General features: G+C 43.5%; 11 protein-coding genes across 11 annotated transcripts; 8 read left to right on the plus strand and 3 right to left on the minus strand.

The window, feature by feature from the left end:
• Nucleotides 1-314: 314 nt before the first annotated feature.
• Nucleotides 315-2,292, minus strand: BX661DRAFT_182729 (tryptophan synthase beta subunit-like PLP-dependent enzyme). The gene has a single exon (XM_051536046.1). The coding sequence runs from the start codon at nucleotides 2,105-2,107 to the stop codon at nucleotides 380-382; it is 1,728 nt and encodes a 575-aa protein (XP_051391772.1). The 5' UTR covers nucleotides 2,108-2,292; the 3' UTR covers nucleotides 315-379.
• A 384-nt stretch (nucleotides 2,293-2,676) lies between these two features.
• BX661DRAFT_182730 (uncharacterized protein) lies at nucleotides 2,677-3,851 on the plus strand (the record flags this gene model as incomplete). Its single annotated transcript, XM_051536047.1, has 1 exon — nucleotides 2,677-3,851. A coding segment is annotated over exon 1 (530 nt), but the record flags the coding sequence as incomplete, so codon positions are not given.
• A 581-nt stretch (nucleotides 3,852-4,432) lies between these two features.
• On the plus strand, nucleotides 4,433-5,252 carry BX661DRAFT_182731 (uncharacterized protein). Its single transcript, XM_051536048.1, has one exon. The coding sequence runs from the start codon at nucleotides 4,680-4,682 to the stop codon at nucleotides 5,142-5,144; it is 465 nt and encodes a 154-aa protein (XP_051391774.1). The 5' UTR covers nucleotides 4,433-4,679; the 3' UTR covers nucleotides 5,145-5,252.
• Nucleotides 5,253-10,489: 5,237 nt separating this feature from the next.
• BX661DRAFT_182733 (uncharacterized protein) lies at nucleotides 10,490-11,397 on the plus strand. Its single transcript, XM_051536049.1, has 5 exons — nucleotides 10,490-10,772; nucleotides 10,796-10,865; nucleotides 10,887-10,946; nucleotides 10,988-11,078; nucleotides 11,102-11,397. The coding sequence occupies exons 1-5, from the start codon at nucleotides 10,596-10,598 to the stop codon at nucleotides 11,304-11,306; spliced, it is 603 nt and encodes a 200-aa protein (XP_051391775.1). The 5' UTR covers nucleotides 10,490-10,595; the 3' UTR covers nucleotides 11,307-11,397.
• Nucleotides 11,398-14,654: 3,257 nt separating this feature from the next.
• On the minus strand, nucleotides 14,655-15,192 carry BX661DRAFT_182735 (Tim10/DDP family zinc finger-domain-containing protein). The gene has a single exon (XM_051536050.1). The coding sequence runs from the start codon at nucleotides 14,959-14,961 to the stop codon at nucleotides 14,680-14,682; it is 282 nt and encodes a 93-aa protein (XP_051391776.1). The 5' UTR covers nucleotides 14,962-15,192; the 3' UTR covers nucleotides 14,655-14,679.
• Nucleotides 15,193-15,934: 742 nt separating this feature from the next.
• On the plus strand, nucleotides 15,935-17,176 carry BX661DRAFT_182738 (Alpha/Beta hydrolase protein; the record flags this gene model as incomplete). Its single annotated transcript, XM_051536051.1, has 1 exon — nucleotides 15,935-17,176. The coding sequence occupies one exon, from the start codon at nucleotides 15,935-15,937 to the stop codon at nucleotides 17,174-17,176; it is 1,242 nt and encodes a 413-aa protein (XP_051391777.1).
• Nucleotides 17,177-17,546: 370 nt separating this feature from the next.
• BX661DRAFT_182739 (uncharacterized protein) lies at nucleotides 17,547-17,997 on the plus strand. The gene has a single exon (XM_051536052.1). It carries the CDS (start codon nucleotides 17,653-17,655, stop codon nucleotides 17,899-17,901), a length of 249 nt encoding a protein of 82 aa, XP_051391778.1. The 5' UTR covers nucleotides 17,547-17,652; the 3' UTR covers nucleotides 17,902-17,997.
• A 780-nt stretch (nucleotides 17,998-18,777) lies between these two features.
• BX661DRAFT_182740 (uncharacterized protein) lies at nucleotides 18,778-19,059 on the plus strand. Its single transcript, XM_051536053.1, has one exon. The coding sequence runs from the start codon at nucleotides 18,802-18,804 to the stop codon at nucleotides 18,988-18,990; it is 189 nt and encodes a 62-aa protein (XP_051391779.1). The 5' UTR covers nucleotides 18,778-18,801; the 3' UTR covers nucleotides 18,991-19,059.
• Nucleotides 19,060-19,495: 436 nt separating this feature from the next.
• BX661DRAFT_163082 (uncharacterized protein) lies at nucleotides 19,496-22,747 on the plus strand (the record flags this gene model as incomplete). The annotated part of the gene is made up of 2 exons (XM_051533323.1): nucleotides 19,496-21,069; nucleotides 21,277-22,747. The coding sequence occupies exons 1-2, from the start codon at nucleotides 19,634-19,636 to the stop codon at nucleotides 22,745-22,747; spliced, it is 2,907 nt and encodes a 968-aa protein (XP_051391780.1). The 5' UTR covers nucleotides 19,496-19,633.
• Nucleotides 22,748-23,339: 592 nt separating this feature from the next.
• On the plus strand, nucleotides 23,340-23,880 carry BX661DRAFT_19009 (uncharacterized protein). Its single transcript, XM_051537626.1, has one exon. It carries the CDS (start codon nucleotides 23,461-23,463, stop codon nucleotides 23,830-23,832), a length of 372 nt encoding a protein of 123 aa, XP_051391781.1. The 5' UTR covers nucleotides 23,340-23,460; the 3' UTR covers nucleotides 23,833-23,880.
• A 1,030-nt stretch (nucleotides 23,881-24,910) lies between these two features.
• Nucleotides 24,911-25,952, minus strand: BX661DRAFT_182743 (uncharacterized protein). The gene has a single exon (XM_051536054.1). The coding sequence runs from the start codon at nucleotides 25,844-25,846 to the stop codon at nucleotides 25,148-25,150; it is 699 nt and encodes a 232-aa protein (XP_051391782.1). The 5' UTR covers nucleotides 25,847-25,952; the 3' UTR covers nucleotides 24,911-25,147.
• Between the last annotated feature and the right edge of the window lie 119 nt (nucleotides 25,953-26,071).

The raw sequence follows: 26,071 nt of genomic DNA on the forward strand, positions 1-26,071 counted from the left end.
TCACGGAACCGGGAGGGTTTCAGCTGATTGCGGATTTAAACTTGTATTATGATTGGGCTGCATCTAACGTTGATCTGGATACTCTGAGATATTTTACTGCGTTGAAGGATTTGGCTAATTGCTTTATTCTCGCCCCGAGGGACTTGAGGGGTTTTTTGCGCGACCAGTATTCGAGACGCACGTTCGATGGTGTTATGCGGTCAGAGGAGGTGTATGATGTGGTGGCGTGCCGTGCGGATTACAAGCAGATTCGCACACAAGTGGAGGGCCACTGTGACTTTATGTAACGATCATATAATAGATTTCTTATTTAATTTTTTTACAACTCGAGTTTTATAGTAGGGAAAAAAATCACGACTGAAAAAATGGAAAATTACATTTAGCAGCGCATAAACTGTTGGAACACTGGGTTATTGGTTTCGTTAACATAACGGTAATCGAGTTCATCCAAGAAACGCTGCAGGGCCGCAGGGATTTCGCCAGACTGCAATGCTGCCGATTCACCCTTCTCTGTCCCTTCCTCCTGGGAGGATGGCGGCACCTGGATGCCCACAAGAACCTTGGCGACATCCTGGCCAAAGTTCCTGTACTGGAACAGCGAGATATTCCAATCAAATCTCAGCCCACTCAGGAACTTCTTCAACGCACCATGGCGCTCCGGGAACTCGAACCTAATCATAAACTCATTTGGCACAGAGCTACGGCCACCAACAATATACCGAGCATGCGATTTCGCCAGCTCATTGTCTGTCAGATCCGTGGCCGACATATTTTGCGCCGCCAGTTTAGCCACAATGCCCTTGACCTCAGCAATACGGTCCTTGACTTCAAAGGACATGAAGATATGCGCGCTCCCAGGGTTGCTGTACCGGTAGGTGAACTCGGTGATGGCCCTCGGGTATATGACATCGTGCAGGCCATGGAAGCTGCCAGGCCGTTCGGGAATGACCACGGACATCAACACCTCCTTCTGCTCTCCCATTGCCGCACGCTCAGCAACAAAACGTAACCGATCAAAGTTCATATTAGCTCCGGACGTAATCGCCACCAGGGATTTCCCCGTAAGCCCATGGACGCGCGCATATTTTTTCAGCCCGGCAGTGGCCAGGGCGCCGGAGGGTTCGAGGACACTGCGGGTGTCCTCGAACACATCCTTGATGGCCGCGCATACCTCGTCATTGGTTACCAGGACGACGTCGTCGATGAGATCCTTGGCCACGCGGAAGCACTCGCGGCCAACCTGACACACGGCAGTGCCATCGGCGAACAAGCCAACTTCAGACAGCACGAGCCTGCGGCCGGCTTTCAGGGACTGCGCCATGGCGCAGGAGTCAACGGTCTCGACAGCAACTATCTTGATCGCCGGCCAGACGCGCTTAACATACGCGGAAATGCCAGCGATCAGCCCACCGCCACCCACAGCCACAAAGATAATGTCGATATCCGTGGACTTGCGCTGCCGCAAAAGCTCCATCGCAATAGTGCCCTGTCCAGCAATCACCAGGGGGTCGTCGAAGGGCGGGATATTGGTTAGCCCATGGAGCTTCTCCAATCTGCTGCACTCCACTTTGGCCTCGTCAAACCCGGTTCCATGCAGGACGACTTCGGCCCCGAGCCTCTGCACATTGCGCCATTTGATCTCTGGAGTCAGCAGCGGCATCACTATAGTGGCCTTGATGCCCAGGTACTGGGCAGACATTGCTACGCCCTGGGCGTGGTTGCCTGCGGAGCAGGCTATGATTCCGCGCGCCTTCTCCTCCTCGGTTAAATGGCTGATCTTGTTGTAGGCGCCGCGGATCTTGAATGAGAAGACGGGCTGGAGGTCTTCGCGTTTAAGAAAGATGTCGTTTTGGCAACGTGTGCTGAGGTTCACTGCGTGGGTTAGCGGGGTCTCCGTGGCTACGTCGTAGACGTATGAGTTGAGGATCAGCTGCAGGTAGTCCGGGTGGTCTGCTGGCGGGTGTGCTGCTCCCGTGGTTATCGTGGTGGCGAGGCCGTTGGTGGGTGAGTTGGTGACTGTTTCGGGCTCCTTGGGCATGCTGGCGTTCTCGTTGATCGTGCGCGAGTTGGGCACTGCGTCATGCACAGTGGTCTGAGCTGGCGACATTGTTTACAATACTTCTATTTGCAGTGAAAACAAATGCTTGTTATGAGAGCTTGAAAATTAAAAGAGCGAGATAAATACCAAAAGATAAAGTTTTAAAAAACTTTTTCTCCTTGAGATGTGCAACCAAGGGCTTTTTTCTTCAGGCTGTTCTTTTTTCTACACAATCGCAAGTTAGTCATCAGCTGAGACCATTCGGAAATACAAGGCAAACCGCGTAAATAAAAACTCCGTGTGAGCCCTTACCCTAAAATCCATTTGCCCGGTGTTCTGCATGCTCATCATTTAGGCAGAGAATGCTGCATATGCCTTAAAGTCAAAAAAATGAAAAATGAAAAATAAAAAATGAAAATGGTAGGGGGTGAAGGACCGTGCGCACATATCATTTGTGAATCAATAAAATGCATTAAACAAACAAACAAAAAAGTTTAATGATTCGAGCGATTTTAAGACCTAGACCATTTGCAGTACCATGTGATGTTGAATTTGTCTAATTCTTTTATTCATTTGAATCTAAAATCTTCTATATCTGGCCATGAGCATGTTTCTTTTTGTTTTTTTTCCAGCCCATCCCAACAACCATATTTTGAATACTGCTAATGAAAAATTAACATGCTCTTCCGCCCTCCCCCACCAAAAAATGCTAAATGAGGATGAGCCTATCAGCGTACTGTCTAATCCTTATCGATATTCGTCTGCTCCTTTACTTTTCCGCACGCGATTCGTCCGGGATAATAAAAAAAGCAAATTAGGCTGGGCCAACCACATCAAATAATTTTTTTCTAAAGGTTGAGCAAGACCACACTAATAAAAAATTTTTCTTCGACCTAAGAACCGGGCACCATTTCTTGTGCCCAAACTCGAACAAATAAAAAAATTCAACCAAAAGCAACACCGTTGCTTGCTTCCTTTTTGTTTTCTTTTTCTGCATCTCCAAACCTCACAAGAACCCTACATTTTTTATTATATCAACTCCCACCATATTCTATCACATTTAATACTTATTCACAACCCCAGATCACACATTCAGACACCAAAAACATAATCAACACATACACAATGAGCACCAACAAAGTCATCCAAGCATTTAAGAGCTCCGTTCTTATTGAAAAGCCGCGAATCAACGCTGAACTGACTCTGGACAAGAAGCTCATCCTCGACGTGCTTCTTCTGATAATTGCCGGCGGCAGCATCGGCATCCAAGGCTCCGTCAACGGTTCCATGTCCATCCACGTCAACGGTGGATTCTCTGCTTGGCTCACCTTCGCCATGGGCTCCTTCATTCTCTTTGTCTGCTTTATGATTGAAACCCGCGGTGGCAAATCTATCGACTGGAGGAACGCCTTTAAGACTGCCCCGTGGTGGTGCTGGCTTGGCGGGATCCCCGGAGCTGCGTTTGTCCTGTTTATTACTTTGTTCATTCCTTATAGGGGCGCTGCTGTGGTTAATGGTATTACGATTTGCGCGCAGATGCTTATTTCGCTGATTGTTGATAGTTTTGCATTTTTCGAGTGCAAACACAGGCCAGCGACTATTCCTAGGGCTATTGGCATGTGCCTGCTTATTGCTGGCGTGCTCATGGTCGCTCTTGGTTAAAGAAATTTTTGTTAATTTTTTTTAACAATTCTAATTGATAAAATACTCTAGTCTTTACTTTCTTCAAACGCACCGCCCCCACCTCTCACTCCAGTATTTTGCTGTGTATATTTTTAAACTTTTTTCTAATCTTTATTGCATCTATAACAAAATCTGTATGTTTCTTTTTGAAAAGAGATGGTAGATATGGAACCACTAAACAAGAAATATGTAAACAAAAGCGTCAACATTGTCGCTTCTTTTCTTTATTCGGTAAGAAATCTGGCCGAGAGAAAACCTTTGTTTTGTCTTCTGACCCGGGGTGCAGTTGCAAAGACTCGCATTTGTCAGAATTTTAGAACATGTAAGGTCGACTGCGTGCATATCAGAAGTGAGATTGACACCGAAAAAATGATCGGTAAAAAGATAACGAGTTATGGTTTTTTTTCGGATAGCGACGGATTCTAGAGATTTACCTCTTCATTTTTTCATGTGGCGGCAGCGAGTAGCCAAAACATGCACTTTGTTTTGAAAAAAAGGCTTTAAGGAATAAAATTGACACTGACTAATATGTGGGCGTGTGCATAAAATTATTATACCAGGCTAGTTGATCGGCACAAAACACCCAAGTATTGTGGATTGGGAGCACAACACATACTACCACTGTATTTTTTTGGACATGGTCCAATCATTTGAACACTGGTCAGCAAAAAAAAATCCTTGGCCGTTTTAGGCCAGACTGGTACACATTTTATTTTATTTCTCCCTTTTGCATCAACTGATTAGAAAATATTGGGTCAATTTTTCAATCTTTAATTCATCGGCCTTGCTTCTCGTTTCAAAAAAATTATCCTTGCAATTTTGTTTCTTTCTTTTTCAAAGCTATTTTCGTTACCAATACTTTTTTGTTACCAACTCCCAAAAAACTCATATTCCCTCCTATCTTCTCGATCATTATTAATTTATAAACATACACACACAAAACAACTAATTTCAGACAATGACGGCTCTCAGCGAGGTATCACTCGGAGTGATTCTACTTATAATCGGCGGATTCTGTACGGGTATCCAAGGCCCTATGAACGGACGCCTAGCAATGTCGACCTCCGGTTCCTTCGCATCCTTTCTCACCTTCATCATTGGATTCTGGCCTCTCCTCATATACTTCCTGGCAGACACCAAGGGAGGCAAAACCATAGACTGGCCAACGGCAACGAGAAACACCCCCGGATATGCCTGGTTGGGAGGAGTATTTGGTATCATCTTTGTTCTGATCGTTGCTGTGGTTATTCATCGTCGGGGCGCGGCCATCACTAATGGAATTATTGTCGTTACTCAACTTATTGTTAGCGTTATTATTGATCAGTATGGCGCTTTTGATAACGAACAGAGGGAGTGCACGGGGCTGAGAGGCGGTGGATTGGCGTGTATGATTGTTGGAATTGCTCTGGTTACTCTGTATTAAGCATGAGGTGGTAAAGATGGGGGAATAGGATGAAATGGGCTGCTTTTGCTTATATTGCTTCAATACACAATTTTTTATTGTTCACTTTATATACTGCTTACACTAGATGCTTGTCAAATTCTGCCGGCTCGCATATCCAGCATCATTAATTTAAAGTCAAATGTAACCCGCTTGTTAATTCATAGGTGATCACACAATTGACGATAATTCTTTTATTCAGCGTAAATATATATGCACATGTGCCCGAAGAACGCGTTGTTTTTTTTGAAGGAAGAGCGCATTGATTTGTTGAAAAGTTAGTGGGCAAAATAAAATCAACCTTTGTTTCTTTCACAATTTCTTTTACATTAATTCAATTCAAAATTTACATTCTCAACAATGTCTGAGATACTCTCCCTTTCAGATCTTGTCACTCTACGCCATTCGGAATATAACTGCATACACTTAGAGCGTGCATTACAACTATTGATATCTGTTGGAATATAGGAAACGTTCTATGAACGTGTAGATAAAGTATAATGCTATAAAGTATATTTAATAATAAGTGCTATGCACTGCGAAAGGTAAAGAGAAGAGAGCATATTGCTCTGGTCACTGTGTGACTTATTGTTTGTGTGGCTAAACAGCCAAGACTGGTTAATCAGTTGATTGCCATCAACTGATACAACTTGTATTTACTCTTCTTTATGTGCAAACTATGACCGCTGGACTCATAGGTTCAAAATCTCAAATGGAATATTTCTGCTTTTGCATAACGGTAACTCAACGTCAGTCAATTGGTTGTCTAAGTCAGGCTGCAATCGTGCCTATTAACTACCTATTAAACTTTTTTGAAGTCATATTCATTGCCAAAACCGTGTTTACTTTTTTCATGAGTAGACCTTGACTGTAGGCTTAATGTGCGAAAAAGGGTTCAAACAAAAAATTCGCCGCTCTTTTTTGATGGCAACTTAATGTTGGACAGACGCTTGGGTAGGCTCGGCTGCTATTGTGACAATCGGCCTTTTGTTGAATTTATTTCAGTTGTTTTTTATTGGCGCTAGCATAATGCGTGTGTTTCGGCGTGATATATAAAGCATGGGTATAGTCCTCCAACTTTTTAAATTTTTAATTTAACACACATCACAACATGCACCCATTCCGTTCAGCACACCGTATCACTGATTCCTTAAGCTACACATTGGCAATTTTAAACAACCAATCTTTAATCCAAGCAGTAATTCTACAATACACGTTTATTTCCTAAAAAAGATATCATCTACTTCTTCAGCATACACTTGCAAAACACCGCATGCTTATCATTGGCATATGTTTGATAAAAGAGACCACAACTATATTTATTATTGACAAGTGGTGTTTATATGATGAACCATTGTCCTGTAAAGTAATTTAAAAGCATATTAAAAATGTGTTAGCCGAAGATAACAAGGAGATAATTGTAATGGTTAGCAATACTAATGAATATTTAAAACTGGCTAAGGAATCTCACCCTCGTGGAATTTCTGAAGATGACAGAATTGGTATGTATGTCGAGTTTATTGACCGAACTTATTTTAACATGACAATCATGAAAATAAAAAGGATCAATAGGTCTGCAGCAGGTCTCATATACAGTAATGGGAAATATGTAATTGAAATTACCAGAGATATATTAACCCAGGTGGAATAAAATAATAAATAACGTTTATATTATTAACATACATTTGGTAGGCTATCTCTTTACTAATTAGTTATTGCTAAAGTTGATGTTTTTAAGATGATTTTGGTATAATATATTAGTTTTATTATTTATTTATTTATTATTTGCATAGTATTTGTCTAAGAAGTAATAAATATATTCTATATTATTATGATACTGCAGGTATATTCTTGAGCACTCAACAGGTGGCTCGCAACTCAGCCCAGTGACCCAGGTTAATACCCGTCGGCGCGCACAGATGCATTGGACAGATGGAAGACGTCAACCGGCGCCCTGATCTACTCACATCAATTGTGAAGCCGCGTAATGTTCATGATTGAACCTGTTTTTCCCCAGAGAATGGCAACAGCAGATATTGATGCAATTTCGAGGTGCATCAAAATAGGATTTGTTTTGGTAGTTGTTTATATGTGTGCAGTGTGGGGTGTGCTGCGCACTTGCCATAGTTAGTTTCTGATATGTACTAAGACTCTCCCATCATGAAGACAAAATATCTTGTTTTCTAGTATACCTTTATTTTCCTTTTAGCACTATTCCTTGCGTCTGCTCAATTTGATATTATTGGTCTCCCCGTAGCCACATTTACAACAATATGCTTATTATATTAATTTTGGTGATTAAGGATATTATTCTGTCGATATAATGCTGCTAGACCGCCAGCTTTGTATTTGTAATTAATGAATTAATGCACACAGATGGCCTCAAAGCATGGATCAAAAAGTATTACTTAAAGCCATTATCAGCTTGTGTTTAAAGCAGTTGAAATGTACTTCAAATTGATTTTGTTTATGAGAGAAACGCCTGCATATTTATTTATTTACTGCCTGCTGTTTGCCAAGCTTTTCTGTTTTGCATCTTCCAACTTTTTTTTGCGCTTCAACTCTTTTAACAAAATAATTGCATGCCAGGCTCAATATCATTTATTTTTTGTACAAAGGCATGTCACATTGTCTTATATAAAATGTAGATTTGTTTTTATAACTTATTTGATAAATATACCTTGTAGTTTGTCTTGAGCGGTCATTACTAATTTGTTTTACCAATGCAGTATTCATGGTCAAAGAGATATTTTATGGCATTTTTGAGCAGCCTAATGATATGGAAGTGAATGTTGAAGACTCGTTTCACGATTCTTAACCTCAACATGCCAATTAACAGGGCATTGATGGTACCATGCAGGATCAAATCAGGGGACACAATAATACACCCTGATATATCCCTCCATTCCATAATCCATATGCTTGGACGCGCACATACGAAGAGCATAGCCTTGACACGCCAAGACACCAGTCTGTCTACAGAAGAACCAGTTCTCACCAACGGAGTGCACAATTGGTAAAGTGCACAATAAAGGAAATGGATACATATATATGAAGCCGGCCCTAGTTCTACTTTTGATTCCATTGATAATAGAAACTTTCATAATTCAACCAAACTTCTAACACTAGGCGACTAGTGCTTCGCTCAAATCACCACACCCTTATTATAACAGCATGAATAAGGCTTCGCCCGCTTTTTTATTTTCCCCTCCCATTTTTTATCTTTTTTTTTTCTCCAACTTGTCTTACTACATTAAATTATAATTTTAACATACTTATCGGGGTAGCACTATTTCCCTTACTTTTTGAATAAAACAACTTAATTTTATTATTTAAAAAATAATTCCCTCCTTGCTCAATTACATGCTGACACCTTTCAAACCATTACTTAAACAAACCCTGAAGGCACCGCGTGTAGGGAATCGAGCTCAGGCTGCCATGCACGTTTAACCGCTCATATTTCTTTAAATGTAACCTCTGAGCTTGTTCTTAATGTGCAGTAAAAGCCAAAAGTAACAAGTTGCTAGACCTGGTAAGTATGGTGAAACACATTCTGCCGGGTTGGCGTCTTGTGAATTTTTTACACTTGGAAAATACGGGATCAATGCTATTCTTGACAAAGTATTCAGTATTGACAATGCGGGTTTGATATTAAGGTGGCGTGGACAATACCAGTTTTAGAGAAGATAAGAGTAATAAATTTGTCTTGACCAAAGTGCAACAACCTGGGTGGGTAGTATCTGATCTCCAATGATATATACCCTGGCTGCCGAGCCATATAATGGCATGTTCGGGTAGACATATGGTTTGTCGCATGTAAAATGTTATATATATTTGTTCTGGAAAGCGAGTAAAGTTCTCGATAAACTGTTGGCAAAACCCAATGCGCGTTGCCTTAAGCCCATCAGTGAGGGAATAAGGACCAATTGCTGGTAGACCATTATATAGCCCAAATCACAATACAAGCATTTTGCATTGCTATCACCAAACAATCGTATTGCTCAGCTAAATTTTCAGCTTTTGTATGTAGAAATTGGCCAATTGTCTTGCGAATATCGGCGCCATGAAGTTATGCAATTTTGGATTTCAGACGACTGCTTCGAGACTCATCTTCAATATCCATGTGTCCTCGATAAAACCTGCTAACCATCTTTTAACTGTTGATATAGAAGGCGCGCCTGTGCTGCAATGCTGGTGTAAAATTTGGCAATGTCCAATGGCATATTTCCATCTAAATAATGACATCTAATAAAACGATATTCGATATTTGCATTATTTTTAGGCAGATATTATTAATTAAAGTCATTTTAAAAAATTTTACGTGATAAAAGTCAAATTATCAAAGTTGCACAGAAAAAGAAGAGATGGGCTAGGGATGAATGTGGGTGGTGGAAAATGATGCCACGTTACAATACTAATAAATACAATAAAGTCTGGATACAAAAACACTTCACACGGGGCGAGAAACACCGCAAGAATTTAGTCATGGTAATATTTTTGGTACACTTTTAAATGATATCAATATATTCAATAAAGGAGGGAAAATCCAAAACCCTGTACTTGGACATTAAACGGACAATAAAACAAGCAGACTAGGAACGTGTATATTACAGTGAGGATCAGCCCTTTTTATTCAATTTACGATTTTATTGGGATTTAAGTTGGCTGAGAAACAAATCAGAGATAGAGAAAATTTTAGAATTTTGAAGGCCCGTGTGGTTATAAAAATAGAGACAAAAGAATGTAGCAAACAAATGACAGTAACATTGGTTCGTAAATGTTATTGTGGTGCCCAACACACATTTCAAGCCACTATCTTCCCTTTTCAAGAATCAAGATTGCCCTCATGGCTGATATACACATTTTGGTTATTGCTGACTGACATCAAGGAATACCATGATGTTTACAGCACTGGCCCACAGCGCTGCCCCTTTTTCAGTTCCTAAAGTAATTTTTGAGCTTAAAGTATATTAATTTAGACCGACATTTTTATAGAGCACGACAATTATTAAAAATTAAAATTATAATACTACGTGATGACATTCGCGACGAGTTTAAGGTGAAATGTAAAGCTGATAAGATACAAATCAAAATATATGATGAGAAAAAAATGAAGTGCTTAAAATTACAATGAGCTAATATATGGCCCTAATAGGGCCAAGTTAAAACACCTATTACTGTCGATATAACCATTCCTCCAAAGTCTGCGTTGAAAAGGCAGCCAATGAGTTATCAAATAAAAAAAATAGCAAACTGTCAAGATATTTATGTACAGTGATGACACTCATAGTATCACGAGCCCAAGCCCATAGAACTTTTTTTTTTAGCACAAAGTAGAAAAATAGGGTAAAAGTAATATTATAATATTATTTGTATTAAATAAACATCAATAACCATCTTTCATCAGCTATATATTTCTTAATCATACACACAATGGAAGCACAGCACACAGTACTTCCGAACGACGAGTACAAACACCAAATATCAGAAATAGTCAAGCGAGATTTTTTTCCTTCCCTCGACCATCTCAAATCGCAAAACGAACTAACAACATTGGGTACCACTCTTCTAATCCCCCACCGGCCCCCATGGAATCAGCGCCAGCCCAGGGTCTAGACGATTTTCTGCACGAGCACATTAGCTCGACACGCACAAGTTTCAGAAACTTCTTGATCATTCAAACACACAAAACGTTGAATGTACGTCAAAAGCCAGAGATAATAGCTGTTGGACCATCCAACAGAGATAAAGGGGTGGTGCGGGCAGAAGAGTATCGCGCGAGGGGTCGAATTGTGCATCGGAATACGCGGTTCCGGTTGGGCCAGGTTGCGGGGACGAGGGGGCGGCAGAGCACCAGGACTGGGGCGACACAGAGTCCAGCGTTGCCGATGTAGATACAACACCAGTTGTCAACAGGTACAGTATGGTAAGAGAAAAAGGGAGAAGGAAAAGAGAGGGGAGCAGCGGGCTGGAAATAATGGCAATTATGGTCGCGCAGGGCTGTTGTCTCCGGCGGCGCGCAGTCTTCTGGCACGTGGCTCCAGCGGTTCGGATGATTCAACGCCGTTTCCATCGTTTCCGTCGTCGGCTGGCATCAACGCTTTGCGCAGCGCATACAACTCACCGTATGCGCATCGACCGTGAAAGAGTCTGGCGCGTGAAAAATTAAGAGACAGAGGTGCGTTGAGACTAAATGCCATGTGAAAACATGGATTTTTATAGCCTTCATCGTCATCACCAATTCTGCTTCTTTCTCTTAATTTTCTTCTTTTTTATTCTATTTTTTTACACTGTAATTTATTTATTTCCTCCTTTTTTCCTTCAAATTTCACAATTAACAAATGTCGCAAACTTTGGTGGTTGCATTTAAAACTTGCATAACTGCCTTGTGAATTTGCCAGAGCGGTGGGCATTTGCGCTTTCGACGCAGTCGAGCAAGCGGGGCGGTGGTGTCCTCGTATTCCGGCTGACTGGGGGCCCGACGCATCCAAAAGCGCCTACGTGGCATGGTCAGGCAACCCGCAAACACAGAATAGACAGGTACGTGACCACAGCGGCGTTCTGCATGAAAACCTACTGGAGATCGACAGCACCCACGGGCAGCTTCTGGGGCTGACCGAGGGCACAGTGGTTGGGGTGGAGTTTGTGTCGGATATCGGCGTATGTACAGCGGCGGAGGTCGAAGTCGGTGGGGTGGATGATTGGGAAATTCTGGAGCTCAACGCCGGGGCTGTTGAGGATGGGCTGCTGCGGCAAGCGCGTGTGGTGGCGGTGGGCCAGCCGCTGGTGTTCTGGCTGAATGCATCGACGCACGTGCGGCTGGTACCCCGCGGGATGGTACCGCAGGCGGCTGTGGCGCTGCTAGACAACGACTCGGAAGTGGCCGTGGCGCCAATGGTGCGGCGCCAGCAACAGCCAGCGCCATCAGCGGAGGAGGGCCGGAACACAGCCGCGGTGAGCTGCTTGCGCGTGGCCGGCTCTGGTGCCGATGATGTGCTGCCTAGTGTCGTATTTGTGCATCCGTCATCCGCCGTAGCGCAGCTGTGCTCAGCACGCATCGGCCATGGCTGCATGCGTGCGGGTGCCAGCGCGGCCGATGACGCTATGTGGCTGGCACCGTGGCTGGCCGCCGTGGCCATTGACGCGCGCGTGCAGCCGGGCGTGCTCCTGGCGCAGACTGCGACGCTGGCGCACATGGGGTTTGCTGTCGGCGAGGTTGTGCGCGTAGGCGCAGTGGTGAAGTCCATGGTGGATCCGCCGCTGGCACTGCACTTCGAGTGCTTTGGGGAGGCTGTTCTTGGCTGCGAGGACGTGCGTGAAGCGCTGCTTCCGGGCGGCGCCGGGTCGCAGGCCGTCTTTGGCGTTGGGTTCTGCGTTGCTGCGGGCGCAAGGCTGCGGTCGTTTTGCGCCGCTGGCGAAGCCGTGGAGCCCAGCGAGTGTCGGGAGACGCCGCTGCGCGTCACCCGCGAGACACTGGCGCAGGTCGTGATCACGGTCGGCGGGTGGCCAAAGGGCCAAAAGGACGGATTGAACCAACCGGGTCAACCGGACCAACCGGACCAACCAGATCAACTGGACCAAAGTGAGCTGCCAGGGCTGGGCGACTTTCTCGCGCTGGCGTGGCAGAGCGTCGAGGGTGCGCTTCTCGGCCATGGCGGCGGGCTGCTCATCAGTGGGCGGCGCGGCAGCGGCAAAAGCAGCGCGGCGGCGGCGCTGGCGCACATGGCGGCGCACGGGCAGCGCAGCCGGCTGGTGCACAGCCGGCGCATCGACTGCGCGGCGCTGGCGCTGGACCCGCGCACCAGCAGCGCACGCGACGCGCTCCGCCAGGCAATCGCCACTGCACGCGCCAACGCGCCATCTCTGCTTGTACTCGACGACCTCGACGCGCTTCTGCCGGCAGCAGCCGATGAGCAGAATGGGAGTGCGTCGAATGCCCGACGGGTGCACGTGCTGGCCGACACCATGGAGCTGCTGCTGGCGGGCGCAGGACACGTCGCGGTTGTGGCAACGGCGACTGGTGGCCGCGCGCAGGTGCACGCGCGGCTGTTCGCGTGCGGCGTGCTGCGCGACGCGCTGGAGCTGCCGGCGCCGGACCGTGCGGCGCGCGAGCGCATTTTGGACAAGATTGCCCGCCGCAGTGCGACGCCGCCTGCCGCCGCGTTTGGCGCCGCCGCGTACGCCTCCGAGGGCTTTCTGCCTGGCGACCTGGCGGCCGTGTATGCGCGCGCGGCGCACGAGGCGACGATGCGCGTTCTGGCCAACGGCAGCGGCGATGACGTGCGCGTCACAGCATCTGATCTGCAGCGGGCGCTGGCAGGGTTCAAGCCGCGGGCCATGCGCGGCGTGCAGACGCAGACGTCGACGACGCGGTGGGCGGACATCGGCGGGCTGGCGGACACGCGTCGGCAGCTGCGCGAGACGCTGGAGCTGCCGACGCGGTACGCAGCAGTGTTCGCCTCCAGCCCGCTGCGGCTGCGGTCGGGCATCCTCCTATACGGCTTTCCGGGCTGCGGCAAAACCATGCTCGCGTCGGCCGTGGCACGCGAGTGCGGGCTGAATTTCATTGGCGTCAAGGGCCCCGAGCTGCTGTCAAAGTACATCGGCTCGTCGGAGCAGGCTGTGCGCGACCTGTTTGCACGCGCTGCGGCGGCCGCGCCGTGTGTGCTGTTTTTCGACGAGTTTGACGCGATTGCGCCGCGGCGTGGGCACGACAATACCGGGGTGACCGACCGTGTGGTCAACCAGTTTCTGACCGAAATGGACGGCGCAGAGGGGCTGCATGGAGTCTACGTGTTGGCTGCCACGAGCCGCCCAGACCTCATTGACCCGGCGCTGCTGCGGCCCGGCCGCCTGGATAAGGCCTTTCTGTGCGCGATGCCGGGCGCCCAGGACCGCGCGGCCATTCTTGAGCGCCATGCTGCCAAGATCACCGTCGGTGCCGCTGTTGATTGGGTCACTTTGGCTGGGCGCACTGAGCGCTTTACGGGCGCTGACTTGCAGGCGCTGGTGTACAACGCTTTTTTGGAGGCTGTGCATGAGCGGGTCGATCTGGCGAGCAGCCAGGCTCGAGACAGCTACGAGAGTGGTGTTTTGGCTGAGTTTGCGCTTATTGGGGCCGGGGGTGAAAATACGCTGACGCCTGTGGAGCGCGCGCTAGTGGCTGAGCGTGTGCGCCGCCTGCTGATGCTGACGACTGATGCCACTGCCACTGCCCCTGATGCGGATGCTGTCACCGCCACTGCAGCGCAGCCGTCGCAGTCGCCGCAGTCCTCGCTGGGGGTGCCTGTTGTCACTGCTGCGCACTTTGATGCTGCGCTGGCATCCACGCAGTCTTCGCTAGCCGACCAGGACCGCGAGCGCTTTGCTGCCATCTACAGCGACTTTGTCAACGACAAGAAACCCATTAAAAAGGGGCCGATCGAACAACACGCCACCATGGCATAACCAAAATGAAAACCCAACATATAGATAATCGTATTTATTCATACCCCCAAAAATATTTTATTTTTATTTTCTACTTGTTCTCTTGCTGAACCCGTGCAACATAGGCTCTGGAGACAATATCCCAGCTGCCCAAATACTTGTCCATACACCGAGACAAGCAACCCTCGTCTATGGATGACAGACTGGTGCTGGGGTTGGTCAGGCAGAGTTTGAAGCAGTTCTTGTTGACGTTGTTAACGAGCTCCTGCGCATTGGCCATTGCCAGTTCCCGCTTAACCTGTTGCTTGACTTCCTCCTTCTTTGAGCCCGACAAGTCCATGCTTGTAAAATTGCTCCCGAAACTGCTGCTCATTTTTTATTATGGATTATAAAGTTTGGTTAATTTGAAGGGGGAGGAAAAAAATGGAATTTGAATTTTTTGAGAATTTGGAAAAAGAAGAAAAAAGATATCATTAATTCCTTTTCTGTCTGTTGGCTTACACTGATACCATCACCCCCTTGATTTGATCTCTTCCAAATTCGGATGAGTTATTGCACATATAAAAATTAAAAAAAAACATACTTTCTTTTATCTCTTCTTGAACCATATGTGGAGATGAACAATAGAAAAAAAGATGGAGAAAGATTCTGATTGCCATGTGTGCAGTTTCTCTTATAAAACATGTTTCCCCCCCCCACACGCATGATGTACATTAACAGTTATTTAGGGGAGGGGAGGCGGAAGTATGCCAAGTCAAGACAAATTTCATAAGAAATAATAATCCCTAAATATCAAGAAAATGTCAACCAACTCTCCCCTCCTCTCCTCTCATTTCCCCTCCTCTCCCTTTCTCCACCCTACCAATACCAATATCATTACATTACATTATCAGTTTATTATGCTGTTGTTTTAATTTAATTGAATGGAGGGGATATGACTTTGTAAACGCATGGCTTATGTCCTTTTTTCCTCCCTCTTTTTTATTAACCTTGCATAATAAACGAAAGAAATTCAATAAAAGGAAAATAAAATAAAAGAAAATAGCCATCTTCCCCCCCTTTTTAATGCCCACACTCTACTCAATGATTTTCTTTATTAATAGCATTCCTAAATGCTCTAGCAATACACTTTCCCTTTTTTCATTCCCTTTTTCATTTTTATTTTTTTTATAAATCGAGATTTACTTTCCAATCTTTCTTTCATTTCTTTGCTCGCGCTATCTTTTATATTTTTTCATTTATTTATTTGTGAACAGATTTTTTTGATCACACATTTTGCACATAATTTTTTTTATTTCATTTTCATTATTTCATTTTATTATTTTTCAATCATTATTTATTTTACCATGTTTGATCTTCTCAACACAGCCACATCCTCACTCAGCATTGCCTCAGCAGCAGCAGCAGCAGCTCTCAGCATCGCAGGTTATCTCAGGTACAAGCAGTACATTGACCAATGTCGGATCACCGTAATAACTAGCGACTCCAAGACCTCCATTATACTCCGACAAACTGACAAGGAAGGCGTCGTGACGCTCCACGATATCCTACATCGCAAATGCCCATCGCTGACGGACGCGCAACAAGCATACATGATCCCAACACCTTATCTCAGCACGGGGCTGCTGCAAACCATCTACGCTACCTTGCGGATCCGGCAACGCGATCAAAGCAGCGATATAAAATATGAGAGGGAGCTTTTAGTGATGGAAGATGCGGCTACGGTGTCTTTGGATTGGTATCCGGGGATTGATTCTTGCCAGGAGCCTGGTAATCAGCCGATAGTTATGATTATGTCTGGGGTTGGCGGATCCTCGCACGAATACCATATTCGCGTCGTTGTTAAGGCCCTGGCTCTGTCCTTATTGCACTTTCGCGTTGTTGTTGTGAATCACCGTGGTACCGCAAGAACGCCGATTACTTCGGCCACCCCATATGATTCTGGGTTTACGGAGGACTTCCGCACAACTGTCGCGCATGTGCGCGAGCGTCACCCTTGCAGCAAGCTGATTGCCATTGGGTTCTCGATGGGTGCGAATATCTTGACCAAATATATCGGCGAAGAAGGAACCAGCTGTGTGCTAAGCTGCGCTGTCACTATCTGCTGTCCCTTTGACATTGCAATATCCGGTGCGGCTCTGAATGAGAACAATATGCTGAATAACTATGTTTTCCAACCGGCAGTCATGGGTGCGCTAATGCGGGCGATCAAGCGCGCTGGCCATTTATGTTTGAATCCCGCATTGGGATTGGACCAGGAGCGGATCCGGAATGCTAAGAGACTGTGGGAGCTCGAGGAGGAGTTTATGGTGAAAATCCGCGGGTATAGGGATCTGGAGGAATACTATGTGCGCAGCAGTAGTGCGAATTTCGTCGATAATATTGATGTGCCCTTTTTGGCTATTAATTCTTTGGATGATCGGATCACGCCTCCGCAGGGGATACCTGTGGAGAAGTTTAGGAGGAATCCGAATATTGCTTTGGCACTGGTGCCGCATGGTGGCCATTTGGGGTTTTTGACCGGTGTGCCTCCGAGAATTTGGTTTGTGAAGCCGATTGTAGAGTTTATTTCGGCTGTTGTTAGTTAGTTAATTAGTTAGTTAGTTAAGAATAAAAAAACGAAAGAAAAAAGTATACGTGATATAATTATATTTATGATTAAATAGTACTTTTTTATTTTATATAATTTTTTTCGGATATTCCATTTGAATTTTATTATCCGGATCATTCATTTTCTTATTACTTCTTGGACTGTGGAACTTTCCGTTTGTATTACTGTTCGAATTTTATATGATAACGATTGGTCCAAATACAAAAGCAGTTATATTTTTTTGCTCACTCGAACAGATAAGAAGATCCACGAAAGATTTAAAGGAGAAAAAAGTATTGGGGGAAGTGGAAAAAAATAGGGGGGAGGAGACTCGCAAACCGTTTTTCCGTGTGAAAGCAAGAAAAAAAAGCAAATAAGCAACTTGTTACTTAATTTAGTTTTCCACTTCTTCACTCTCGTTAATTTTTTCCACTATATATATATATTTTTTGTACTATTTATTGCGTTACAATAATGAAGTTCACTCTGCTCACACTCGCAAGCGTATTAATCGCTGCCGCTTCTATCAGCACCACCACAACCACTGCCGCTCTTGTATTGCCTGTGAATGCACCGGTGGATACCACGATACCAGCAAAGAAATTGTTCACGAGAAAAAGACACGAGGGCGTATTTGGTCTTCATAACTACTTTCATCGTCATCCCGAACTCATTCCACCTTACGCTCCTGTCAGATCCGGTGAGCTCGACGAAACGGAATAAATAAAAAATTATCTGAAATACTCTTATTGGTGTATTTTAAATTTTAAATTTTAGTTATATAGAACAAAATAAAATAAATGGGTAGCGTTACTTTGAGACTGATTCTGTTGTTCCACAAGCTTATTTTTTCTTTGGTCTTTTTGTCCACATACTTAAATAATGATCAAACTGATTGATGTATTAGCTGGTTCGAATCAACTGATACCCAGCCTTTATTTCATGTTTTATTTATGTTTTGCTTAGTGCCCGATAGCTGCGCGCAATTTTGGTGTTATTTCCCCTTTTTAACTTATATTTGCACTGATTGAAATGATAATATCATCAAAATCATCAATCATATGATTGCTTGAGCTTGTCGTGCTCTATAAAAATGTGGGTCTAAATCGATATATTCAAGTCTTAAAAATTACTTAACTGAAAAAGGGGGCAGCGCTGTGTGGGCAGCGCTGTAAACATCATGGTGTTCCTTGATGTCAGCCAGCAATAACAGAAATGTGTATAGTGGCCATGAGGGCGATCTTGATTCTTGAAAAGGGAAGATAGTGACTTGAAATGTGTATTGGGCACCACAGAGCTTTCATCACTTTGGAAATGTAAATAAAAGCTCACCGGGATCCCGTGGTTCTATGACGTTCAACACCTGAACAGCCGACTCCACTACCACTGCCATGTACAACACACAACGCTATCACCAAACGGCCTTACTGCCGTCATTCGATCTGCCTCTCCGGAAACTCTGTCTACAGATTCACGGGAACAGTCTTGATCTCTCAAACGACACCCTGCATATGCCTCCCCCGTTAATTGTTTAAAATATTTTTTCAGAGTTTGTAATGTAATTGTATCAAGTTACTGTGTCAAAATAAAATAACATCACATAATTGTTCTCTTATCTCTTTGATGCATATAGCACTCATAGTATATATACCCTTTTATATGTATAGTATTACCTTTTACAACTCGTTCTCAAAACATCCACAAACCAAAATGGTACTACTGGTGAAAATATTGCTGTTAAAATTCTTTTTTTTTGAAAGTGTATGTGTGCAGGGTGTTTTTATTACAAAACATGGCCATTGGCTTTTTTGACGCTTAACTAAAAGGTGTGCCCGTTTATTGTAGTGCGAGTGCGCGTTGTGATGGGTGAGGAGTTTTCTTTGTGCGCTGTAGTAGTAATAATTTTAAAAAAAGGCGGGTGGCAAGGAAACTTACCTTAAATCCTTTCAAAATAAAAAGTATAGCTATGCGTTTTTATAAAATGAGCAGAGTTGCCTGCCAATTTCTTTTTAATTTTTAATTGACAATGAAAAAATTGAATCACAAGGCAATGCTAAAAAAAGTAAAAGAAAAAGGGAAAATAATCCGATTGCATTTGTATAAAACAAAAAATTGTTCTTTCAACAAATCTTTATAAAAAAGACTTTTCCAAGATTTGTTAGCTCTGGCTTCCCTTGGCAATGTCAAATAAAGCGCCAACCTTTTTTCTTAGTAATTTAATAATGTGAGAAATTTTTCTACCCCATGAATACCTATAAAAAGGTCAGCGCCTGCGTTAAACTTTTTTGTATTTGGTTTTACTTTTATTTACTCTCCATATCCATTTGCATTTTCCGCATACTCATTCATTACCACATTAACGCATTAACGCATTCACTTATTCATTCATTCACACAGACTTTTCCAAACAAAACATACATTTTTATATTTTATTTAGCGCCATCCATCAATCGCCATGTCCGTCCATTCTATCGCTGAAAAACAAGAGCAGCCCGAGTTTAACTGGAACAACATTCAAAACCGGCTGCGAGATTCAGTTGTTGCTATTAAGTCTACCAGTCCTTTGACCTTTGACACGGATTCATTGGGTGTTTTCCTTGGCACTGGTTTTGTCGTTGACGCCCAAAAGGGATTAATTATCTCCAACCGCCATGTGATGAGACCTGGCCCGTCGTACCACAAGGCCACATTTTTCAACAACGTCGAAGTATTTTTGCAACCATTCTACTACGACCCAATGCACGACTTTTCAATCTTCCGCTACGACCCTGCCGAATTAAAGTCGTTCACGCCCAATGCTATACCCTTGTCGCCCGAAAAAGCCTACAGCGGCATGGAGTTTCGTGTGGTCGGAAACAGCGCCGGCGAGAAAATGTCGGTGCATCCAGGAGAGCTCTCTCAGCTTGACCGCAACGCGCCTTATTACGGAGACTACAGATACAGCGACTACAACACCTTTTACATCCAAGCGCCAACAACATCAAATTGCGGTTCCTCAGGGTCACCTGTAGTCAATATCGAGGGACATGCCGTGGCTATCATGGCAGGTGGCAGTAAAAATACCTCAGCAAATTATTTCCTGCCTCTGTATCGTGCCGTATATGCCCTGGAGTACGCTAAGCGCGGCGAGGTCCCGCCAAGGGGAACCCTCCAGACAGTGTTCACACATATCACCCACTTGCAGGCTGAAAGGCTGGGTTTAAAGCCCGATGAAGCTATTAATGAGGGTGTCCAAGTCGACAACACGACCGGCCTCCTGGCTGTCAAGAAGCTGCTTCCCAATGGCCCTGCTGATGGACAGCTGCAAATTGGTGATATTCTCATTAGTATCAACGGCAAGCCGATTCCTGGGTTTGTAGAAATGGAGGAAATTATAGACGCTGAAGTAGGCAACAATGCGAGTTTGAAAGTGTTTAGCGGCAGCGCATTCAAGACAGTCTCGATTACCGTACAGGATCTTTTCGAAATTACGCCGTCTAAAATTCTCAATATCGGCGGCGCTTCTCTGCAGGATATGTCTTTCCAGCTATCCATCTGCAACTCACTGCCTATCACGGGCGTGTTTATTATTGATGACTCGCTGGGTTTCTTTCTTGACTGCATGGATTCTGGCCACTCTGTCATTGTGTCTGTGAATGGTGTCGATACTCCCAACTTGCAAGCACTCATGGATGTCTTGCAAAATATTCCGATCAGTAAACCATTTGTCATCAAGACACGCAAACTATCCGGTTTGCACAATAAAAGAGTGTTTAAAGTTAGGCATCCGGTTGTACACCCGCCAAACACAGTGGTTACTCGCAGCAGAGCAACTGGATTTTGGTCTTTTGCGCCATACTTGGCATTTTCTTCCGATGTCAAGCCCAACGACTTGGGCGAAGCTGCCGCTTTGTCTCTGAGTCCCAGCAAAAATTGCCAACTGCTTAAAGACAAGCTTGGTGCTGTTCGGACAGCGGTTCTGAAGGGTCTGGCCGAAAAAACTGCATTCGGTAAACAGCAACTATGCAGTGCTATCTCGAGTGTCGTCTGTCCTGATAAATCTTTGGATTCGAATTTGGCCAATCAAATGCCAAATGTCTTGGTCAGAAAACAGCACAGGAACGACAGTATGCACATCAAATCGACGAAAAAGGTGTACAACAACATCGTGAACATTAGGATTCAAAATCTCACTCCTGCCGATGGATCTACTACAATTAGTGCTTCTGGAAGTGGGCTTGTTGTCAACAAGGCACACGGCATTATTATTTGTAGCAGAAGCCTGATGGCAAACTCCACAAGCAACATAAGCGTCACATTTGAAGGAAAAACCGAAATCCCAGCGATACAAGTATACTCACATCCGCTGTACCCAATTTCATTCCTCAAGTACAATCCGACACAGCTAGAGGCATTTTCCAAGGGTACCAAAATTTCCACTATTCGCTTGGGCTATAGCGAAGGTACTGGCAGGCTTGATCTAGGAGCTGCGGCAGTTATCATTTCCCAAACATGTGAAGGCATCACGGAGGTCACTCCGACAACAGTTTCTAGCCGCACCTTGCTGAAAACAAATGCGTGCAACTGCTGCCCAATTCAAACATACTCCAACATTGAAATGTTCAACCTGTCTCCCAGACCATGTGCTGATACAAGCTCACTGGGAATAATTTGCAATGCCAGAGGCGTGGTGTGCGGCATGTGGGTAAATATTCCCGAATGCGATGGGTCTGATGACCCATACGTGTTTGTCGGGCTGGACATTGAGCTCATTAAGCGCACCTTGGCAACCCTTGTGGCCCGTGTGCCACGCGATTTTGATAAGATTAGCATTCTCAACGCCGAGTTTGAACTGCGCTCGCTGGTGGATGCCAAGGCACTGGGTGTAAGTGATGAGCACATTCAGCAGACTGCAACAAGCCGCTCTCAGGAAAGCACTTCGGTAATTGCGGTAAGAAGGATTTTGAAAAACAATGTTTTGGCCAAGGTCTCACTTGAGGATGGCGATGTTATTCTCAAGCTCAACGGGCGCAAGGTTGATCATATAAATGAAATTGCTTGCTTGATCAACTGTGAATCGGCCGAATTAACAATAATGCGCGATTTAAAGGAGCTTACATTGGAAGTCCCAACCATACAACTACCAAAGGTTGGCACTTACCAAGTAGTGGATTGGGCTGGAATATGTATGCAAGAGCCATGGTTGGCTGCACAACAAATTTCCAGACACGTTCCATCACAAGTGTTTGTCTTTTGCGAAACTGCGGGTTCGCCTATGGACTCAAAGGTAGAAACCAGCAGGTATTACGTTACGGAAATTGATGGCACGCCTATACAGACACTCGACGATGTTGTTTGCGTCATTCAAAGGCTCAAGGACCCTAACCTAGAGAATTTCAACCAAGCTGTAGCCAACAACAAAGCATTTTTGAGTGGCACCATTCCTGGCCGAGATGTTAAGATTCGCACGATTATGCTCAATAGTGAAGAAAAGGTCCTTACCATTCGTACGGACGACCACCACTTCCCTGCGTACCGGGTTATCAGAGGACATAATATCGACGATATGTGGAGGTACGAGATCTTGTAAACTGTTTTGTACGTTTGTATAATAAATATTCATCTATGAATGTAAATATCCCCTCAATAATTGTTTAATGTCAGGTTTGTTTTTGCTTTGTACAATGGCATACACATGATTTTATACATCAACGCTTGCCTTCAAATTTATGTTTTGACAAAAAACCAATTTTTGGGGAAATAATTGGGCGAATAATAAAATACAATTGCGTTTTTTCCATCTCCAAGCTTTTCTGCTTCTATTATTGTTTTCAAGTAAATTAATATTTATATTATTGTAGTAACTATATACATTAAACATGCCTACACTTGAAGAACCGCGCCTTGCTTATTTGTACCTATGTGGAATAACATTTGTGCAACTCACTTCAACCACTTTTAATGTTTTGGACAATAAATTTATAAACAAGGTTGCTGCTCTCATTAATAAAAATGCCACAGATATGACCTGCGCGCTTGTTAAACAGAAGGGCACAACGGTTGCACCTAAAGCTGTAGTGTGGTGTTACATGAACAAAGAGACGGAAAACGAATTCAAGAAAGTAAAGGACGGCGAGTACCGGTTTTATCAACACAAGATTTTTAATGTCGACTCAGAGTCGCTTTCAAGCTCATATTATGTCAACAGCCGTCGCAAAGCTAATGTTAGAAAAATTATTATATGATAAAATAAAGTAGCGTGTGCTTTTTTGTTACCAGTCAACTCCATTTACATTAATATTTATGCTGAATAATCTTTTTGGGTCTAACCTAATTTTAAATGTATTTGTAAATGACAAAATCCAAGGGAATCGCGCAAAACAAGCATCAGTGTCTGTAAACAAGATTATAGACAAACAGCACGACTGGTACAAGAAACAGTGCGACCTACAGATTGAACAGGAAATGAGGGGCTCCTTGACGCCTGAAAAACACCGATTGTTGATGAGAACTCCAATCTCAACGAACAATCCCGAATACCAAATCTGCGACAAGATGAAAATGACGGCCTGCCAAAGTGGCCACGGACAAACAAAAATGAGGACGGCAGATATGCACACTACCTATCTGGCCATGGTTGACACTCTAGCTGGCAGATTGAGTCCTCAGATTTAAAAATTCTACTAACAGCCTGGCGAACACTTCCACCGCCAGGCAATTAGACCCGGGTCTGGAGAATTCCCAACCTTGCCACCCTTAGAATAGTTTTTGTTATAGGGACATGTAGCCAGGTTTGCAATAGAGCCCATGATAGGCAAGGTGGCGCAATGAGCAGTCAGTTTTAATCACTAACTTTATGTTTTTTACTTGTTTTATATTTGGCACAATGTATCTCTATTTTTCTCTCCCAACTCCACGTGATCTAATTAAATTTGCAATAGGGTTCGCAAATTAAAGCGTTAAATGGATGGGGGCAGTCACTTTTTTAAGCGCGGGAGAAATTGTATTTTTGACATAAAATTTAAAGAGGGCAATTATGACATTGTTGGAATATAGGGAACATTCTATGAACGTGTAGATAAAGTATAATGCTATAAAGTATATTTAATAACAAGTGCTATGCACTGTGTGAGGTGAAGAGAAGAGAGCATATTGCTCTGGTCACTGTGTGACATTGTTTGTGTGGCTAAACAGCCAAGACTGGTTAATCAGTTGATCGCCATCAACCAATAATAACTGACTTGGTCAAAAACTATGGCGCTAAAAAGATGGTGCTGGTGCTGAACACCATACTGGTCCTGTTGCGGCTATTCTATCAGCCATAGTTCTGCGGGTTCTGAGCACCGCGTTGACTATAATAATACCTTGATATTTTCCAGTCCTGGCTTTACTGCTTAAGGCAAAAACCACAACTGTATCGCTGCCGCTTGAATAATGTACCATAAATGTGGGCCTTCAAAAGCTGTGGTTTGATGCAAGTGCTGCACTTATCCCTCTGGTTGTTAAATTGTTGGCAGTCATTGGCACACTACAAAAATAATGAAACTATATATTTTCCAAATATCATGTATGCACAAATGTGCAAATGATCTGACAGAATGAATAACAGTACTGCCTCTGTGCTGAGTCATATGTACGAGTTATAATTCCACTAGCTGCTTATAACCTTGGTAATTGCTACTGAATGTTTGTCGAACGTAGTTTTATAAATTATTTGTAAATACTGGTTACTTTGATCTTTTTGGATCATGTATTTTATTATAATTTATTAATAGGTAATAAAGGTATAAATAAAGCTAAAGAAACTAATATCAACATCTCCTCACCAGCAGATGTATGGATTTAGCCCACATATGCTGGTTAAAAAATGTGTTTGGATTTTGTGAATCCAGTACATCCTACATAAATATATTTTATTATTTTGCTTAAAGGCTCCAAATGTAGCAGACAATAATTAATTAACTAATTAATAAATGTATTTATCAACATACTATTTCTGTGCCCATTCAGTTTTTGTCTCAAAAGAAAATAAAACATAAATAAAATTACCAATACCTTCGTGCATGATTGATCCCAATTTACATTTTTTGTTGTAATAAGTGAATCCTGTCACCATAGGCTTGACCACTGAAAAATATACATTTATTTGTTTAGTTATTTTTACACCTTTAATCAGCTCCTCCAGTGTAGTGTCCTTTGTACAGCCCCTTATAAATTTCTTTTCAGTTTTCCCCATAATAATATAATAAACAAGTATCTCAAACTTCATTTTGTCCTGAAAGTTCACCGGATATACAAGCGGGTGTAAAATGTACGCTGGACATGGTTGAATCATAATATAAAGCGTCAGTTCATTTTTATTTTTACTTAGCTGATCTATATTAATGTTGTCGCAAAGAGAACCAAATTTGGTACCGATTTTTGGTTTATGGATGGAGAAATGCTTGTTTGCAATCGATATCTTGTTTGCAGTAACGTCAATATTAAGATCCTTGTCTGCATCAAGCTCATTATGATAATACACGAATATTTTCTTTAAAGACAAGATGGTAGTATTCCTGGATGTTATTAAGACGCATGGAGAATGGACTTTTCCTAAAATATAGCCTATTATTGTGATTGACACATCATTAGAAGTCGCTGATAATTTACGGCGATTAGGAATAACTGAATTCAGTAGATAAAACATGATTATAAAAGAGCTATTTAATAAAAACAATAATATTTGAGATGAAAAGATGAAAGTTGAGAAAATAAGAGGAAAAAAATCACCATTTAAATGTTTTGTATCGTCAAATGTTTTGGAAAACTTTTACTCCTATGTTTTGCGAGGAGGCAGTTTAATATAAAAATATGTGCAAAAAATTGTCTGCAGAATACTTTCGTATAAAACCAAAGAAATACCTTATGATTT

The sequence above is a fragment of the Kickxella alabastrina genome (assembly GCF_025024165.1).
Source record: "Kickxella alabastrina strain RSA 675 chromosome Unknown BX661scaffold_11, whole genome shotgun sequence".
Classification (NCBI taxonomy): Eukaryota; Fungi; Kickxellomycota; class Kickxellomycetes; order Kickxellales; family Kickxellaceae; genus Kickxella; species Kickxella alabastrina.